We start from the raw sequence: 20,790 nt of genomic DNA, 5'->3' as shown, positions 1-20,790 counted from the left end.
ATAGGATTGTTTTGAGAATCAAAATGATAATTCATGTACAATGCTTAGCGTGGTACCTGAATATAATAAGTGCTTAACGAGTATCAGCTAATGCCGCTGTTGCTTTTCACACTTGCTTTTTACCTAGTGTTAGGAAGAGCCAGGGCTTTCTCCCACAGAGATCCTAGGCAAGATTCCTCTGTTTAGAATGATCCAAGGAACATGAGCAGGAGAAAAGAAGGTAGGAATATGAGCTGAGGTGTGGGCTTTTGGGGTTCTGGAAGAGGAAACCAGGGATGAAATGTTCATTTTGTCAGGGACCTGGGAAGGAGGGGTAGGGGCTTGTTTTTACAGCAGCAAAATCAGAAGTACTTTCATGTACCATTTGCCTTTGCTAAGTGGATCTGCTTGCCTCTTAAAAAGATTATTCCACAGACATATCCTGAGTGCAAAAATATACCTTAAACCCCTCCTGCTGCTCTTCCTGGCAGAGGTGGTCCCTTATATTTAGCATTGGGCTTAGAAGTCAACACTGACTTTTTTGTACTTACCTGGAGTTCAAAGCAATTGAATCAGCTAAGAGGCAATGGGAAAACAAGGTCAGAAATCCCCATTTTTCCCTTGAAATAAGAGAAGTCTGAGTGTGCGCACTCATGATCATTCCATGTTGGAAAAGTTTTCTCTAAGAACCAAGACTCACTGTCTTGTGCTCTGATGTCAATTTTCTCATCATGACTTGTGAACACCGTGATTCTGACTGTCCCTCCAACTATTCTACTAACCGTCCACCCTTTGGGGTAGAAAGCAGAAGAGTCCACCACTTTTGCTCCATGCCCATTTCCCTCCACATGTTCTCTTTCACACTCCTTTAACTCTTTTATTTCTCCACGCCTTTCTTGCTTTAGTTTCTTCATTCTCTCCTCTTGCACCCTTCTCCTCTCTCCCACCAATAAGAGTTAATAACTAACCATTTACAGAACAATCACTACACAACTAGCATTACTCCAAGTAGCCTACATTTGTTATTTTGTTTAATCCTCACAATATCCTATGAGGTGGGTATTATTAATATCCAAATTTTATAAATGAAAATATTGAAACACAGAAAATTAGAGGTCATTTAGCCAAAAAGTGGAGGAAGCCAGATTTGAACTCCAGTGTCTTTAGACTTAACCACTGAGCAGTGCCGCCTTCACCCACTTTGATGCCAAAGTGGAATAAAATATTGTCCCTACTATTGATGGTTATCACACTTTGAGATTTATCACTGAAGAGTGGTGATGTATTCCCAACAAGAAAATATTATTCAGCAGAGGATGGGCCTATCTCTACACCCACCTCTATAGGTGGGCTAGTGGGCAGGCCTTTGCCAATAACAGGAGTTTAGACAGGCCAGCAAGGCAGAAGAGCCAAGGAAATGACTGTATCTAGACACGATTCAAGTACCGTTGACATCAGCATGATTTGGGTTGACTTGAATTAGCTTCTTCAGAACAAACAAGGGTCCAGTATCATCAGGGTCTTGATGTCCTGTTGAATGTAGAATACAATCACAGAGTGTTCCAGCAGTTGATGCTTTAAAGTCCAAGAGAAGTGAGTGGGCCCATCTGGATATCTATGCATGGGTAAATCAGCTCCGACCATCATCCTGGGGTTAGAGACAGGATTTCATGACTGGAGAAGAATCCTGCCAAGGGTTAATTTGCCACTGGTCCAAAGTCCTAATAGAGAAGAATCTTCAAGATAAAGACAAAGCCTCTATTCTAGAAAGAGATTTAAGCAGACTATTACTATGGACACTTAGAAAGGCCTTAAAAGCAAAAGCCCAGTTATAGCAGTTAAAGAAATGGAAAAGCATATTATGTATTGGGAAAACTGAGCATCAGGACATCAGCTTAAAAACCCATGCTCCAAGGAGAGGCTGGAAGCTGCATCCTTGTGATAAGACACGACTCCAATCTGCCGAGGCGTCCCTGGAGATCAATATGGTGACCCACAGAGCGGCCAAGTGCCTTCACAACAGGAGCCCTAAGGAATGCTGGGTCACTCAGGCTACTCAAGTATTTCCTGAGTCAAACCTTTTTTCTTTAGAACCTTAGAGGATGAATATGTAAGTTTGGGGGTAACTAGACTTGTCTATGTGGAAGCTGGTAAATAAAGAGGTATGAGCAATTAATTGGGGGACTGATGTTGGTGGAGGAACATACCCACTTTTCCTTTGTTATATTCAACTGTTTATTATATGCTTCTTGAATGGAGTAGTGCTAAAACAATGGATGGCCAGGATCCCATCTCTGTTTTGAGAATTTGTGTGTATATGTATATATACATATACACACACACACATTCTTTTTCATTATAGGTTATTACAAGATAATGAATATAGTTCTCTGTGCTATACTGTAGGACACTGCTGTTTATTTATTTTATATATAGTAGCTCATATCTGCTAATCCCAAACTCCTATTTTATCCTTCCCCTTGACCCTTGTTTTCCCTTTGATAACCATAAGTTTGTTTTCTATGTTTGTGAGTCTGTTTCTATTTTGTGAATAAGTTCATTTGTCTCTTTTTTCAGATTTCACATATAAGTGATATCATATGACACTTGTCTTTTTCTGTCTGACTTATTTCACTTAGTATTAGAATCTCTCAGTCCATCTACTGCTGCAATGGCATTATTTCATTTTTATGGCTGAGTAGTATTCCATTGTGTATGTGTGTGTGTGCATGTATATATATGTGTGTGTATATATATATGTTTATATTTGTATAACAATTTCCTTATCCAATCATCTGTCAATGGACATTTAGGTTGTTTCCATGTCTTGGCTATTGTAAATAATGCTGCTATGAACAATGGGGTGAATATATCTTTTTAAACTGGAGTTTTCTCCAGATATACGCCCAGGAGTGGGATTCCTGGATCATAGCTCTGTTTTTACTTTTATAATGAACCTCCATACTGTTTTCCATAGTGACTGCACCAAATTACATTCTCATCAACAGTGTAGGAGGGTTCCCTTTTTCCCACACCTTCTCCAGCATTTATTGTTTGTGGACTTTTTAATGATAGCCATTCTGAACAGTGTGAGGTTGTACCTCATTGTAGTTTTTATTTGCACTTCTCTGATAATTAGTGACATTGAGCATTTTTCATGTGCCTATTGGCCATCTGTATGTCTTCATTAGAGAAATATCTGTTTAGCAATTCTGCCCATTTTTTGATTAGGTTGTTTGTTTTTTTGTTATTGAGTTGTATGAGCTGTTTTGTGTACTCTGGAAATTAAGCCCTTGTCAGTTGCATCATTTGCAGATATTTTCTCCCAGTCTGTAGTTGTCTTTTTGTTTTCTTTATGGTTTCCTTTCCTGTGCAAAAGCTTGTAAGTCTGATTTCTTTATTTTTGCTTTTATTTCTATTGCCTTGGGAGCCTGACCTAAGAAAACATTGCTACAATTATGTCAGAGAATGTTTTGTCTATGTTTTCTTCTAGGAAATTTATGGTGTCTTGTCTTATATTTAAATCTTTAAGCCATTTTGAGTTTATTTTTGTGTATGGTGTGCGAGAGTGTTCTAACTTCATTGATTTACATGTGGCTGTCCATCTTTCCCAACACTATTTGCCAAACAAACTGTCTTTCCTCCATTGTGTACTCTTGACTCCTCTGTTGAAGATTAATTAACTGTAGGTATGTGGGTTTATTTCTGGGCTCTCTATCCTGTTCCATTGATCCATATGTCTATTTTTGTGCCAATACCGTGCTGTTTTAATTACTGTAGCTTTGTAGTATTGTTTGAAGTCTGAGAGGGTTATGCTGCCAACTTTGTTCTTTTTCTTCAGTATTGCTTTGGCAATTCTGGGTCTTTTGTGATTCCATAAATTTTAGGATTATTTTTTTCTATTTCTGTAAAAAGTGTCCTGGGTAATTTGATAGGGGTCACATTAAATCTATAGATTGCTTTGGGTAGAATAGCTATTGTTAACAATACTAATTCTTCTAGTCCAGGAGCATGGGATATCTTTCCATTTCTTTAAATTATCTTTAATTTCCTTTATGAACATTTTATAATTCTGAGCTTCTAAGTCTTTCACTTCCTTGGTCAGGGTTATTCCCAAGCATTTTATTTTTTTTGATGTAATTTAGGTTCCTCCTTTTAAAAACCATATGACCAAGGGCTTTTCATCATCATGGAGAATGACACAAAACTTATGGCTGCTAACCCTTTGCTTCCTCTTTGCCTGCTACTTCCCTTCACTGAGAAAAACTGATTACAACCATCACCCTTCTGAGTGCCACGGAGTGTGTCTACCTCTGGTCACCCTTCTAGGCCTGGATTAAGGGAAGCAGTAGATGGGAGGAGAGATGGGGAAGGTTAGTTAGTGCTGAAAAAAGAACAAGAAATGCTTATTTGAAGGATCCTAAAGAAATGAGGGGGTGTAGGTAGCTGTTAAGCAACCATACACCCTTCTTTATTTCCACGCTTGTGAATACCTTCATGTTGAGCTTCTCCAAGATCTTCCCAACACTCCAACTCTTCTTTTTCCCATAAGAGTTGCCTGGGGCTGTTATTTTAATCTCTGTAACAGTGCTTTTTTGTTTTATATAACAAACACATATGGTGCCTAGTAGATGGCAGGTACTTTTCTAAGAGGCTTACAGATATTAACTCATTTAACTGTCATAACATTTCTTTGAAGTAAGTGCTATTATTAGCCTATTAGCTTCATTTTGAAGCTGATAAAACCGAGACACAGAGAGGTTGTTAACTTTCCCATGGTCTCCTGGCTAGAATTGGGCAGAAGCAGAATTCAAGCTCAGGCAGCCTGGCTCTTCATCACTAACTCCTAGTGCCTGACACGGGGGCAGAAAGACAGTGCTCCTCGGGGCAAGACTCCCTTTGGGGTCTCTAGATTCTTCTCTGTTACTGTACACACTTGACAGCACTCTCTTGTCATTTGATCCTCATAATTTCTCAAAGTGGAGGAGGAATTTTATTTAATTTACCAACTAGAATCCTGAGGTTTAGCAGGTAAGTGACTTAGTCATGGTCAGTTAGCTGGTTGGCAACAGAGCCTTGACTAGAACATGTTTCTTGATCCCTAGCTCAAGACACTTTTACTAACCAGGTTATGATTTCCCCAGCCCGAGGATCTACACAAAAAAAAATTTGTTAACAGCATAAGAATATTGGAGTGGAAAGAAGTTACAGTTAGCCAATTGCTCTTCCTTGTTAATCAGTTTACATTCCGGACATCCCACACTAAGACCCAGAGACCAGTAGAGTTCTCTCTTGCCCTCAGTCTTACTCTTGCTCTGAATTTTCTACCTTCCTTTTTATTGCTAGAAAGTGGGTAATTGGGTCAGTAGCCAAAAAAGTATTTATTCTTTCAACAAATATTTAATAATCATCCACTAACTGTTAGGGAAATAATAGTGACCAAAACAAAGACTGCATTTATGGCAATTATATTCTCATGGGAGTGCGGGGTGGGATAGACAGTAAGTAAATACGCGCAATGTTTTAGTAGTCGTTACGGCTAGGAAGAAAAAGGAAGTAAGGCAAGGCAATAGAGAGTGATGGGGAGGGGAGTGCTACTTAAACTGGGCGATTAGGAAAGCTCTCTCTGATGAGATGATATGGGAGCTGTTTCACAGTGAGAGAGTGCTGGAAAGAGTGCTGTAGACAAGGAGGGCAGCAAGTACAGAGTCTCTAAGGCAACAGCAATTGTTCCCAACTGGTCTGAAGGATGAGGAAGCCAGTGTGATTGGAGTGAGTAGGGGAGAGAAGGGTAGGCAATGAGGAGGGAGCGGGAGGGACCAGAACAGACACGGTCTAGAAGAAAATGGCAAAGTATATGAAAGGAGACTAGGGAGCCCCTCAAAACCCCAAGTGTATGCTATCTTTGTTTTTAATAGACTCTAAGGAGAACTACGACATTTTAGGTCTGAACACCCATCCACTGTCATCAATATTTGATATTTCAAAATCACTTTGGATTCCACCCAACACTTCTTTAGTAAGTTTCTCTTGCTCAGCTATGAAGAATTTTCTTCTATCCAGTTAAAGTCCTCCTATTCCATCAATATTTCTAACCCAGATGAAGTTTCTGATTGTTTTTTTTTCCAAACACATTTCTTTTTCTCATATTCTCTTTTGCTTTCTTCCAGTCAGTGGTTTTGGTAGCTACTTTATCATGAATGGTATATTTGTAAAGTCCATCCATACACAAGGCTTCATCCAGGGAAATAGGAGTGACCACCTAAGACATAGAAAGGTATATTAGGCTGGGAAAAGCCCCCAGCTTCTCCTCCAGGAGGGGAAATCCAGCTCCAATGAATAGGCTGTTCACAGTGCTCTCTGTCCAAACTGGTGTCACCCTACCCCTCAGGTTCCTTCTTCACTATAGCTACCTGGGGTCACAGTGAAACATTTTTCCATCCAAGCCCACTCCCCAGGGTTCCAGCCTTTTCTTGCCTTTGCTTCTTCTCTAGAAGTGTTGCTTTTCTCTGACCCTTCTCTGCTGTGTGGTCTGGCTGTGGGAGTCAAGAAATCACACTCATTGGGGGATGTTTTGACTGTGGGTCATCACTTCTTCATTGGGCTCCTAAGGCTGCTCGACAGTCCCTTTATCCCCATAATCAATCTCTTCTTAACTCCCTAGGGTGTTCCTTAGAGTTGCATTTCCTCAAATGTTTTATGATCATCAAAAATAATAATAGCAACTACCATTTATATGTGCAAGTGCTTTATTAAGTGCTTTATCTTCATAATTGCACTTAATAATTATCCACATTTTAGAGGTGAGAAACCTGAGGACCAGAGAATTTAAATAATTTTCTTAATATAACATATCTAGGTTCAAATATACCTGGATTCAAAACCTGCGACCCTTACCCTTGTATTTCCTAACTAGTCCAACCCTTGCCCATTCTCGCCTCCTACATTATGGAAGAAGTGAAGGCCAGCAAGCATGACTGTCTGCTATTTTATTCTCCCTGCTCCAAAATGCCCACTATGCATTAAGCACCTTCCATGTGCCCTCACAATAATTCTGTGAGGCAGACGTTATTACATCCTAGCCTGTAGTAAAGGAAGATAAGGGCCTCCATAGAGTCAGGGGTTGAACTTGATCATACACCCATCAAACCTGTGTTCCCTCCACCTCACCAAGCAGACTTTCTTCAATCCCTACCCCCCAAAACACCTCAAAATACCCTTATCATTCTGCTCTTCCTTTCCTTTTTTCCTTCCACTTCAGATGAAGACACGGCCTTCCTCTGGTTGAAAACCTTTCGCTGTGTGACATTGCCATTCCATCTTTTGTTCCACCCAAGCATTAGTGGCCACTGTGCTGGGTTGGGGATTTGAATTCAAGGTCCCCAGCTTCAAGTGATTCACGGTGTCCAGAAACAGGATTCGTGACTACCACCCAACGTGGCATGTACTATGAGAGAGAAACACAACTGCGTGAGTAGGAGCACCTAACCTAGAGCAGATGCCATCAAGGAAATATCTCTCTTCTCTCCCTCCCTACCACTCTCTCCCCACCAATATCTTTTATTTTAAAATAAAATCAAATAAGTCAGCTTTGCTTGACCCTCTAGCTATGGTTCTATTTTATAACCTTTCTTTCACTATCAGGCTTCTCCACTCCCTTACCACCTATTTTATCCTCAAATCCTCTATACTCTGGCTTCCACTTGAAACATCTTAAATTGCACTACATTCTCAAAGGCCAACAGTAGTCTCCTAATGGGCAGATTTAGGGGCCATTTTCAGTCTTTATCTCACTTGAACACTTTGAATAATTAGACATCAGACTGACTAATCAATTAGACATCTTCTTGAGATTCTTTCTCCTCTTGGGTTCCAAGATATTACCCACCATTGATGACTGTCTTGCCACTCCTACCACTTGGTCTATTCAGTTTCTTTTGATAGTGCCTCTTCTATGACTGTGGGCACGGTTCACAGGCTCAGCCTTGGACTTCAGCCTTACTCTTCCCAAGTGACCCTCTTCTTCAATCACCTCTTTTCCATAGATGGTTCCTAAACGACTTGGATTTCAGTTTGATGGCAAGTGACAGAGACTCAAAAATAAGAATGGCTTAAAGAAGAAAGAAGTTTATTTCTTGCCCATGTGAAATATCTGGAGTTGGCAGCTCCATTGGTAGAATAGTTCACAAGATCATCAGGGATCCATACTTTTTCAATCTTCCTGCTCCACAATTCTCAATACTTGGCTTCCTCTTCTTGATCCAAAATGTCTGAGATCCAGTTGTCATGGCATTCCAGCCTGCAAGAAGTGAAGAAGTGATGAAGAAAGCCAAGTGTCCTCTTCTTAAAGACATAAAAGTCAATACAACATTTTGAACTTTCATCCCATTGACCTGAACTTAGTCACATGACCAAACTGAGCTAGCAGAAGGCTGGGCAATATAGTGTTTATTCTGGGTGTCCATATTCCAGGCTAAAAATTAGGGGCAAAAAGAACCATTGGAAAGCAGTTAGCAGATTCTGCCACAGCCCGCCCCAAAACAATACTTTAAACCCATTCTCTCTTCTTATCTACCATCCTTCGAACTGCTTACTTAGATGGTCCATCATCATCCCATATTCAGTATTTTTAACCCTAAACTTGTCTTCTCCTTTTGGTGTCTTTCCAGCATAAACTTAATCAATTTTCCTGTAGTCAACTTAATTAGTTTTCTATTGACATGAAGTAGACACACAAAATATATTGTTGAACAGCTGAATTTAATTAGATGCCTCCTTATTGCTTGTTTTTCTTTGCACTATCTCTCAAATACAGCCCTTCCTTTCTATTCTTATTATCATTCCCTGGTTCATGCCCAGATGGCTACAATAGCCTCTGACATGGTCTCTCAAGTCCAGTTTCTCTTTCCTCTCATTCTTCCTACACTTCATTACCATATCACTATGATTCTAAAACATTATTTTAATCTTTATTCTCAAAAACTTTAATAGCTCCCCTCTGCCTGTGGTATAGACTTCAAACTCAAGGCTGTCCCAAATCTAAACCTAATTTATATCTCCAGCCTTATCTATCTCTACTCTGTTATGCAAATCTATGCTTATGCAACCTACATCACACATTCTTCGCTTCTAAATTTTTATTCAGGGCCTGAGGACCCAAGACACCCATCCTTTCCCTCTATCCAGTAAAATTCTACTCATTCTTCAGGTTTTTCTTAAATTCTGTTTTCTCCAAGAAGTTTTCCCTGACCACTGCAGCTCAAAGTGATCTCTCCCTTCTTTGAATTCCTGCTGCAATGACTGTCTCTACCATTCATCTGAATTTATTATGTACCACCTAACATTGCAAAGGAGAGTTATGTGTATGTGTGTGTCTTATTTCCCTTACCAGATATGAAATTTCTAAAAAAGACAGGGAAATTTCTTGGTCATAGACTTGCATAATGCATTTCATGGTAAGTCCTTAAGATATTTTGTGCCACAAGTTCTCTCTGAAATTGGGTTTTCTTAAGGTCTCCTCCAACACTAATATAATGTTTGAGTCCTTTCAGGATCTAGAAAAATAAATATTGGGGTTGGTTGATATGGGGATTCTTTTTGTTTTAACTGCAGTCTTAAAGAGAAGAATAAAGTCTACCAGGTGGAGTGAAACCAAAAACTATCCCTCTAGACTTTACTTGAATCAGCCCTTAATAATGGCTCTTTATAAATTCTTCAATATGGTCCTGGTGTCACCAAGGCCATCATAGAAATGGGTTAGGGAAACCCCAAAGGGCATGTACTAATTGTTAAGATGATGATGAAGATGAGAGTCATTATCATTAATAGCCTCAGAAATAACTGACATTTATTTTGCTGTGATGGTTAACAAAGCATTTCCACTCATATTCTATGATTTTCTGATCACTAATTAGATAGGCAAATTTTATAGTTATTGTTTCCATTCTATGGATGAAAAAACTGAGATTCAGAAAATTCCTGTGACTTTAATAAGGTTGCCCAGCTCATAAGTAGAAGTACTGGCACCTATGTCTTCAGCCTCGCTATCTTTCCACAACATGCTATGCTTTTGCAGCTGCCTCTTTCAGACCTCACTGGAGTGTTTGAAGGTGACAGAACTGCAAGCCCTACGTCTGTTCTCAGCAAGCCCAACAACACCAGAGTACAAAAAAGCAGCAGGACTTCCCCCAGCTTTGCCTTTCTGCCACTCCCACCACTTCACCCCAGCATCACTTCCTGAATGACTTGCTACAGGAGATAAGACATACTTCAAAATCAGCATCATACACCAACCAACTTGTGACTGTACTACTCCCCTCTTACTGAGAAGGTCTCAGCCTTAGCAAACTGCTTACACACTTCCTGAGTTTGATGAGAGAACCCACCAGAATTATAAATATATGGAACCCACCCTTTTTTGCCTTCTCACATGTGAACCTGAATCCAAAGTGTAGAATGGAAATTAGGTACCAGGGCCTGATATCAAAAAAAAACAAAAACAAAAACAAAAACTTACAAGATTTGGGAGATCTGACACCAGGACCAGCTATATAATTTGCAGAACCCAGTACAACATGAAAATATGGGGACCCTTGTTCAAATAATATTATGAAATCCAAAGTGACACAGCAGCATTAAATCAAGTTCAGGTCCTTCTGAGCTCAAGGCTCTGTATGACTGCACAGGCCACATGTCCATGTCTGGGACATTCAAAGATGTAGGCTGGGACACTCCAAGTGTCCCTATTCCAGACATCATCAGCCCAGTGGAAGAGTTTATCTGCAGAGAATTAATGTTCAAGGAAATGGATTTTGGTAAACTTTGATTCCTGCCACCCAAGGCAAGCTTAGTCTCTCCTTCTGTTCCCCCTGTGGTTTGCTCTCACCCATCACATTGTGTTATTGTTCAACTGTATACACAAATGCCTTATTCCCTGGGCTGTGAGCTCCTTGGGTCTGCCACCTCCTAGTTACCCCTGAGTCCCTAACACAGCATCTGGCACTTAGTTTGCACTTAATAAATGTAGAAAAGGGTCCTTAGTGTACCCCTTTCCCCCAGGACTTTGTTACATCTCCCTCTGCACTTAGCCCACCCCAGCTAAGTCTCCAGTCCTTGCCTAGGATCTTCCTCCTAAGGGAAAATCGTGGGTGTTCTGAGAGGAAATAGGTATAGATCAGTAGTCCCTGGCCATCCAGGAGTTATGGGTTAGAGGGTAAGGTGGCCATAGTGAGACACCACCATCAGATTAAGAAATCTCTTTGTTCTTCTGACATTTCAGAATAACTTATATTCTCAGTGACCTTTATTCTTGCCCTCTTTATGCCAAGCCCTGGATAAACTTTAGGGTCACTCTGAACTCACTTACATGGGAAACTTTGGTTCTGCTCTTTGGGGCTTACGTGCAACCAGTACTCATTAGAATGGCCCCATTATTGTTAATGTTTATGACTGAAGCCTTTTCTGATTGGTCAGTGCTGTGTTTATTGTTTATTAAGGATTTTGAATATCACTCATGCTGGCTCAAAATGCTATTTCACACCAAACAGAGCTCAGTGAGAGTAACAGAGCAACGAAAGAAGAGGAGGAAGAAAAGACAGTAACACTTTGTGATTATATTGCCTTTCATTTTATAAAATATGTATCAGATGATTTTATCTTTGTAACATGATGAAGGGGAAGAGAAGAAGATTAATTTTTCATTTTTCCCGTGTTAGATTTCAACAAGAACTCACCCTTCAGCTTTTACCTGAAAGTATTTCTGGATTCCCAGAACAAATCAAGTTCCCTTCCTATTCTCTCTCAAAGTACAGTGACATTTACGTCATTGGTAGTTAGTTACCTGATCAACATCTTTCTCCTCCTTTAAGGGTTAAGTTGCAGAGAGCAGGAACTGCATCTGTTTTTATTCACCATTGTCCCCCCCGGCTCCTTGCCTCAACAAACATTTGTATTATAAACTAATAAATACCTACCATAGTATCTCAAACAAAGCTGAACTTTAATAAATACATTCATTCATTCATTCATAAATGAACTTTGCTTACTTCAGAAGTTGTTCCAAGAGAGCCTAGGCAACACATAGGTGAATTCCATTTATTAATTCATTCCACAAATATATACTAAGCATCCACCCTGTGTCAAGTACTCATCTAAAGACTGGGGATACAGCAGTGAACAAAAAAGACCCCTCAAAATTACCAACGTGGGGAATGTTTACTCCAGAGCCTCTAAAGCACTCTCTGCCTTCTCAGAATAGAGGCATAAATGTTAACTTTGTTTTTTGTGAAGACCATAGTAATCATCTCAGGCTCTTGTCCCAGGTCTTCCGCCACTTGACAATATGATCCTGGGGAGAAAAACACTTAATATCTCAGATCTCTTGGAGGTTTATGGTCTCAAATTCCTTTTAGCTCTCAGAGTCTATACGTCTAGATAAATATGTTTTTAATGAAATGGATCCCTTAAAATTTACTGGGAAACTTAGTTTTTGAATAAGAATCTTTTAGAATATACCTATAGTAGAATGCAAAAAAAAAAAAAAAAAAAAGATATCCTCAAGAAACTGGATGAGCTGCCCCTCAGGGAGATTCAAGCCTGGGGAGACAGGGAACTCTAAAAGATGAAAAAGTCAAATGGCTGTAATTTTCTATTTATGTCCTTAGATATGGAAGCAGCTGGAAGTGACACAGACATCCTCATGTTGAATGGGATTCTGGGGGAGTCAGTCACTTTCCCCTTAAATATCCAAGAATCACAGGAGGTTACCAGCATTGCTTGGAATTCCAAAACATCTGTTGCTTTTGTAGTACCAGGAAACTCAGGAGCAGAACCTACAGTTTCTATAACCCACCAAAATTACCATGAACGAATAAATGTCTCAGGTCAGAACTACAACCTGGAGCTCAGAAATCTAAGGATGGAAGATTCAGGGATCTACAAAGCTGACATAAATACAAAGACCCCTGAGAAGTTCACCACCACCACCAGGTGCTACAACCTTCAAGTCTACCGTAAGTTGTGGGAAGACAGGGCTCGTTTTTCATTTTTACTTTGCACTTTTCTATCCAAAGAATATCTATATATCTGACAATTGGGTTCCCTAAATCTTTTTATACTTATAACTACTTACATAAATATATCAATACTTATCAAGAGGATGTGGCTTTGCTTGCCTTTAGCTATATACTCTTCCTGTGGGCTTTATTTTCCTTTTCTATAAAGTGTGAATAATCATACTGTTTACTTCCTATAGTTATTGTGAGGATCAAGTAAGATAGTGTATGCAAAGTACTTTTAATAACTTTTTTTATTTTGAAATAATTATAGATGCATAGAAAAGTGTAAAGAAATGTACAGGGAGGTCCTGTGTGCATGTCACCCAGGCTCTCCCAGTTGTAACATCTTCCGTACGTACAGGACAATGTCAAAACCAGGAAATCAGTATTGGCACAATCTATTGAGCTTATTTAGATTTCATCTGTTATACAGGCACTCATTTACGTGTATATGTGTAGCTCTGTACAACAGTTGTACAATATGTATCTTCGCATAACCACTACTGCAATCAAGATACTTAACTGTACCAATGTTACAAGATTCCTTTATTCCTTTGTTGTCTCATTACCACCCCCTTTCCCCTCCCAAACTCCTGTGAAACATTAATCCATTCTTCATATCTAAAACTATGTTACTTCACGAATTTTGCATATATAGAATATGCAGTAAGCATGCTTTTGAGATTGGCTTTTTTCACTCATCCTAATTATTTTTTGAGTCATCCTAATTATTGCAAGTATCAATAGGTTACATCTTTTTATTGTTGGATAGTATTTCATGGAATAGATGTACTACTTTGTTTAACCATCCACCTATGGAGAGACATTTTAGTTGTTTCCAGTTTGAGGGCTATTATAAAAAAAAAAAGCTGCTATGAATGTTTGTGTACAAGTTTTTGCATGAGATATGTTTTTGTCTCTTGAAAATAAATGCCCAAGAATGAAATCATCTGGTAAATCCATTTGTTAAAATTTTATCATGATAAAATATGCGGAACATTTAACATATTCATCATTTTAAGTGTACAGTTCGGTGGCATTAAGTATATTCACATTGTTATGAGATCATCGTCTCTCTTCAGCTCCAGAACTTTTTTCTCCCCTTTTTAAATAGATTCTATTTTTTTAGAGCAGTTCAAGGTTCATAGAAAAATTGAGTACGAAAGTACGGGAGTTCCCAGTGGCACCCTGCCCCCCACAACATGCACAGCCTCCTTCATTATCTACTTTTCCCATCAGAGTGATACATTTAGTACAATTGATAATATACAGTGATACATCATAATCATCAAAAATCTATAGTTTACATTTGGGTCTACTTTTGGTGTCATACATTCTATGGGTAATGACAAATACATAGATAGTTAGCCACCATTATAGTGTCATTCAGAATCGTTTCACTGCCTTAAAAACCTCCTGTGTTCTGTTTATTCATTCCTCTCCCCAGCCCCTGGCAACCACTGATCTTTTTACTGTCTCCATAATTTTGTCTTTTTCAGAATGTCATGTAGTTGGAATCATACAGTATGTAACCCTTTCAAGTTGACTTCTTCCACTTAGTAATATGCATTTACATTACCTTCATGTCTTTTCATGGTTTGATAGCGCTCTCCAGAACTTTTAAGAGTCATCTTAGTTTTAAAAGAATTGCCAAACTATTTTACATTTCCACCAAGAACATATGAATGATCCAATGTTTCAGCATCCTCACCAGCATTTAGCGTTATCACCATTTTTGTAAATTTGGGCCATTCTGATGGGTATGTAGTATATGTCATTTTGGTTTTAATTTTAATTTCTCCAGTAGCTAATGCAAAATGCTTTTAAAAGCATTATTATCATCATTTAAATTACCACAATTCACCGGGAGATATCCATGGTGTGTTATGTAATGCTATTCAAAGTGTGGTCTGTGCACTGGCAGCATCCGCATGCCCTGGGAACTTACTGGAAATGCAGATTCTAAGGCCTCAACTCTTATCTTTGGTGGTGAAGTCCAGGAATCTGTATTTTAACATTCTCTCTGGACTATTTCTACGTGTGGTGAAGTTTGAGAAGTGCTAATCTAGCCTGTGCAATATGGTAGCCACTAGCCACATGCAGTTCTTAAGTATTTGAAATGTGATGAGTACAAATTAAGATGTGCTCTAAGTGTTAAATACACACTAGACTTCAAAGTCTTTGCACAAAAAAAAAAAAAAAATCCCACAAAATACCTCATTAATTATTTCTATATTGGTTACAGGTTAAGATAACATTTTGGATATATTGAGTTAAATAAAATACATCATTATATTACCTTTTTTTTTTTTTTTACTATTTCAATGTGGCTATTAGAAAATTTTAAATTATATAAGTGATTCACATTTTATTTCCATTTGGATAGCACTAATTTCTAGCACAGAGAATATTTGAGCCATGACTCAAAGATTTACCATCCATCTGCCCCACCAGAAATGTGGCTAATATATACAATTCAGGTAAACAGTTAATCCACTAAAATTCCAAGTTCCATAAAGGCAGGGACTTGTATATGAAGTTTATCACTATTCCCCAGCGCCTATCTTGCCTGGCACATAGCAGGTACTGCAGAAGTATTGACTGGAGAAATGAATTAATCATAATAGCCTCAGGTTCTAATACAGTGCTTGCAATTGTAAGTGCTTAATTAACATAGCATAATTGAATCGTGTTGTATCTGGACGGAAGGCATACTGGAAAGAGTATTAATGTTGGAATTAGAACTCTTGCCAACTGTGTGACCTTGGCAAGTTGTTTACCTTCTCTGTGCCTAAATTTCCTTATCTAAAGAATATAGATTGTAATAGTTGGGATAAAATGAGATAGTGTTAATTGAGCTCCTAGTACAGTGCATGGCCTTAGATACTTAATAACTAGCAGTCATTACTAATTTTTTAACCCTTAGCCCCTTTTAGATTCTAGTTATGAAGGTTTCCCTTGATGAAGAAGACTCTGAATTGGGCCTGAGTGACAAAGTCAAAGAATCATATCCAAGTGTAGACACTTCAGAAAGTATCTGACTCATTCAGGAGCTTTGGTTGAGAAAATAAAGAGGTCATTCAATTTTGTGACATTTGTTTTCATACCTTTATACATTTAGTTTTACCTACTCAGTCTTTAGGAGGTGTTACACCATCAGTAATTAGGGCAGACTACTGTAAAATCTTAGAGAAAGCTCTTACGACAAAATCTGTACTTTGGGGCCAGTTAGCTAAGAAGGCAAAGAAAAGGAGACTGACATTTATTGAATACTACCTATGTGTCTGGGCTTCTACCACCTAATTTTTAAAAATACATGAAGATTATACATATTTAGGCAATATATGCAGAAAGAGAGCAAAAGATAATACAGTGAAATACAATTCTCCCTTCCCAGAGGCAGTGACTGTTGTCAGTTTATTTTGCCTCTCCAATAGAAAATTAATGTACATACAAGCACAGGTAGACTGATAATTAGATAGACAGACAGACAGATAGATAGATAGATAGATAGATAGATAGATAGATAGATAGATGCATAGATACACAGATACATAGATACACAGATACATAGATACATAGATACACAGATACATAGGCAGACAGACAGGTCTTAGAGTGGTCTTTATAAATCACAACCACTCTAGCTGGAGAAAATTGTTATCCCCGTGTTATAATTGAGGGCACTAACGCTTGGTGAAGCTGGATACCTTCGCCATCATTCCATAGTTAGGCAATAGTGGAGCGTGGATTCTGAACCAGGTCTCCAATGGCTTCCACACTCTTTGACTTGGAAGGATGAAGGCTTGTCAGCCACAACTTTGACCTTCTCTGCCCATCAGTTTTGCATAGGTAACATCTCTGGTCCTGCTGAGAAAAATGAGATGGGATCCTATTCTTCACCACCATCCCTACCTTGACACCCACACACACAAAAAGTCTTTCTAAAAATAAGTGAACCAAAAGCAGAGATGTATATAAATCAATTATATAAATCTTATAAATCAAGTTTCACATTTCATTATGCATACACATATTCATCACTGTTAGAGTTAATCAAGTCTTTGCTCCAAACTTGTTTAGAAGTTCTTTTGCCAAGCCTTCACTAATTCTGATCTGGAATGGTTCCCTCTAAGAGACTCTTAGGACCAGGGTTCCTGGTTAGGTTGGATTCAAAGACCTGCAGCGCTAACTTCTCATGTTCTACTCCCTCACAAGTACCCACAAATGATTCCTGTATTTACACTGCTGAATCTTTTGCCTCTGTAGACTGCATGTTAATTAGAAAGCTATGTGCCGGTTCCTTCCTCTATTCCCTCCCTCACATGGCTGTAGTCGAAGGAACAAACCGCAACACAGCAGCTTTGCCAAGAACAAACTAAACTTACCAACTCTGAATGTGGTCATTTTCTTATCTCCTGGTAAAAGAGCTTTCCTTTCCTTCTGTCAGCTCCAGATCTAGCCATTGCCTCAACTTACATATAATTGCTTTTTAGTAATCTTGTACTACTTACAACTTTTACAGTTTACCTTTTGATTGCTTTAGTAAAAACATTTTTTAAATGAACTTTTAAAGAGGTTTTAACTTTCACCATGGGCACTTTAAAACAAAACTAAAAACAACAACAAAACTTAAAGAGGACACACATTCACCAGAAAACAGAGCCCAAAAAAAGGTTCTTAACGAGTGTTTCATGCAGTGGTGTGCTGATAAATATTCAACTGATTCTTAATGGTGTCAGAAAGGCTGTGTGTGCACACTGTGAATTTTATTTCCATAAAAGGTGTATGACACCCAGTTGCACAAGTGATAATAAAATATACAATAGTTTTTAATGTAAATTCCACATAGTCAATTGTCACAGAATGCCTTCACTGGATATCTTTTCATTTTTCAGTTTTATTAGGTAGAAATGTTACAATGTGACTGCACATATACAAAATATTGCATGTAAATACATACACACAATATACTGCACATATTTTTTTTTTTTTTGCTTTCACTGATTTTTGATGAACAGTTAAATCCCAGCCATTCTACAGCTGCAATTGATGAATGAACCAACATGAGGAATGGATGAATGCAACCAGTATGAAGATTGGTACATGCTTTAATTTAACTAATAAGAAAAAAGTGATTCAACAAAGACATATGTATCGGAACTTCACTTGTTCGTCAATGATGCGAGCAACTTCTTTGCTGAACTGGATAATGGTTTTCAAATACTGGAAGAACATTTCCAACATTTTTGGTGCTGTTCATAATGTGGCAGCAGCAGACGGGATGCACTTTTTAGTTTAATTTGCTTTAGTACCCTTTCGTCTTTTGCTTTCTTAAGTCTAGAGTGACAGTCAACAAAGCAGAAAATCAAGCTACTTTGTAGCATTTGCCAAACAATATGGTGTAAATACTCCCAGGGTGGCTGATTTTAAGACATGCAGAGTCGGGAAGACTTTGCACATCATTACCAAGGACAGATATACTAGATATAAATAACTTCTAGAGCATAGATAATAGTAAATTGTCCAAAAAATTTAGAAAGTGATGAGTTTTGAGTATTTATTAGCTTTGTTTTTAATATAATTTATTTCACTGTAAGTTTTTAACAATCATCATGAAAATTTTCTGAAAACTTAACAGTCAGTTCTCACAAGCTGGTAGAAGCCAGCTCTAGCTTACCACTCGCTCGTGTGTTTTTCCCTTCATAGGTCGGCTTGGGAAGCCAAAAATTACTCAGAGTTTAATGACATCTGTGAACAACACCTGTAATGTCACACTGACATGCTCTATGGAGAAAGAAGAAAAGAATGTGACATACAGTTGGAGTCCCCTGGGGGAAGTGGGTAATGTCGTTCAAATCTTCCAGACCTCTGACAACCAAAAGCTGACTTACACGTGTACAGCCTGGAACCCTGTCAGCAACAATTCTAACTCCATCTCTGCCCAGCAGCTCTGTACAGGTAACCAGCTCTGTCCCTCTCTCCTGGAGTCTCAGATATGACTCTGACTCTGACCTGCTGGAAGGCCTGAATCTGGGCCTCGTCCTCCCGGGGAAGGTGCTTCCTTTATGCCAGGCCTGGACCCCGGGGGCTTCTCCTCCCAGGAAGCCCTGGAAAAGAGTCCAAAGACTTCTGAGAGATGCCAGGCACATCAGGGTGCTCTGAGGCAGCCTCCGCTTGGCTCTCTGATTCAGTTTCTGATCCTGACTTTTAATAGCAGAAAGCAGTTTCCCTCAGAGTTTTGGCCCTCCCTTAGAGGACACCCAGAATCGATGGCGCCCCGAATGTAGACAAGCTTGCCAGCCTCTTGGGACTATTTCCCCAGAGTCAACCTCACTGCATCTTCTATTTGCAGACATCGCATTGGGCCTCCATGCACGCCGCACTGGGCTGCTGAGTGGGCTGGCTGTACTCGCTCTGTTGATAATCATTCTATCTTCAGTGCTTTTGTTCCTTTTATGCAAGAGAAGACAAGGTATGATTTTCCCAGACAGTAAAATGTGGAAATGCACCTTCCTTCCTTCTGGGACTGAAGTCATTTATCCAAGGTGGGGCGGAAATAAATGTCCTTTGTTCCAGGGACTCAGCCTTCCTACAGTCCCCACCCCACCACCTCACCTTCTCCCAGAAAGATGGCCCTAAATGCTTATGTCATTACCCTGAATGGTCTTCAAAATCTGTTACTGAGATCACCAGGGTGTGGTGGGCCCAGAACTTAGGTTCACATTTAGCCCTGTCATTAACAAGCTGTGCTTCACTGAACATGTATCTTTACCTCTCTGATTCGGTGTTCTCACATGTGAAATGAGGACTGGACTAGAGGGTGTCCTGGGTCTCTTCCAAGGCCATGCTATTTTGACTATGACCTTTGGAGGTCATTGAGGGACATGTACTAATTTTGTATTCCATGGTCATTAGATCCCTTTAGATCATTCTGTAATTGTGCCATTTGCAATTAGGAAACCTGATCTTAGGCCCCAGGGGATTACTATACTGTCCCATTCCTCCTAACCCAAAATGTCCGCCCAAAAATCTTCCTTTCCCACCAATCCTAATAATGAGCCTGGATGTAGAGAGGCTGTACCTCTGAGTCCACGTTCCTGACTCTCATTGTGTTTGATTTCTCAGGTTCCTACTTGAAGATCTTCAGTAAGAACCCTGGTAAGTTCTCAGTCACAATTTTCCCCGGATGATGACTAGAAGAGATGAGTTCACAGCAGAGTAGTCAAGCCTGAGCTCGTACTTTGCAGGCAGTCTGGGGTGAAGGTCCCAGCTTGACCTTTTATGAACTACCAGTTATTTTATCACTGTAAGTCTCCATTTTCTCAGTGGTTAAAAAAAATGTATAAAAGTAGGGCATGCTGCATAGACTTATTAAATGGATTAAATGGAATCACACATATAAAATCCTTGGCCCAGTGCCAAGTACATCATAAGTACTCGGTAAATGTTGGCTACTCCACTTGTAACTGATGGGGCTGGGCTTGACACAGAAGGAGGCACTCTGGGGGAAGAGAGTTGATGACACAAACCGTAACTCAAAGAGTCTCATGATGGGGAGAAGTCACACAACCTTCCCGGGCCAGAGGTGATCTTCAGGGTTCCTCAAAGACACATCTGTTGTCAATCCCTCACAGCCTCTTGGGAAGGAAAAAGGGCTGTTTTTCATCTGCAAATGAGATAAATGTGGAAATGCACCTTCCTTCTTTCTGGGACTGAAGTCATTTATCCAAGGTGGGACAGAAATAAATGTCCT

The 20,790-nt window shown here is 39.3% G+C and overlaps 1 protein-coding gene and 1 long non-coding RNA gene across 4 annotated transcripts in view; one reads left to right on the top strand and one right to left on the bottom strand.

The window, feature by feature from the left end:
* Positions 1-20,790, top strand: part of CD84 (CD84 molecule) — a 31,370-nt gene that overhangs the window by 2,592 nt on the left and 7,988 nt on the right. The window contains exons 2-5 of one of the 2 annotated variants that reach the window (XM_010955647.3): positions 12,642-12,989; positions 18,744-18,995; positions 19,390-19,509; positions 20,163-20,195. In XM_010955647.3, coding sequence (XP_010953949.1) covers positions 12,642-12,989; positions 18,744-18,995; positions 19,390-19,509; positions 20,163-20,195 — 753 coding nt within the window. The remainder of the gene's footprint in view (positions 1-12,641; positions 12,990-18,743; positions 18,996-19,389; positions 19,510-20,162; positions 20,196-20,790) is intronic. The other variant, XM_074349687.1, reaches the window with a different exon arrangement.
* Positions 477-20,790, bottom strand: part of LOC123617044 (uncharacterized) — a 42,674-nt gene continuing 22,360 nt past the window's right edge. For both annotated transcript variants that reach the window (XR_006725133.2, XR_006725132.2), the window contains exon 3: positions 477-8,278. This is a non-coding gene — a long non-coding RNA (uncharacterized LOC123617044). The remainder of the gene's footprint in view (positions 8,279-20,790) is intronic.

Source organism: Camelus bactrianus, chromosome 21 (assembly GCF_048773025.1).
Source record: "Camelus bactrianus isolate YW-2024 breed Bactrian camel chromosome 21, ASM4877302v1, whole genome shotgun sequence".
NCBI classification, from domain to species: domain Eukaryota; kingdom Metazoa; phylum Chordata; class Mammalia; order Artiodactyla; family Camelidae; genus Camelus; species Camelus bactrianus.
Note: the sequence above shows the minus strand (reverse complement) of the source record. Positions and strands in the feature narration are given on the sequence as shown.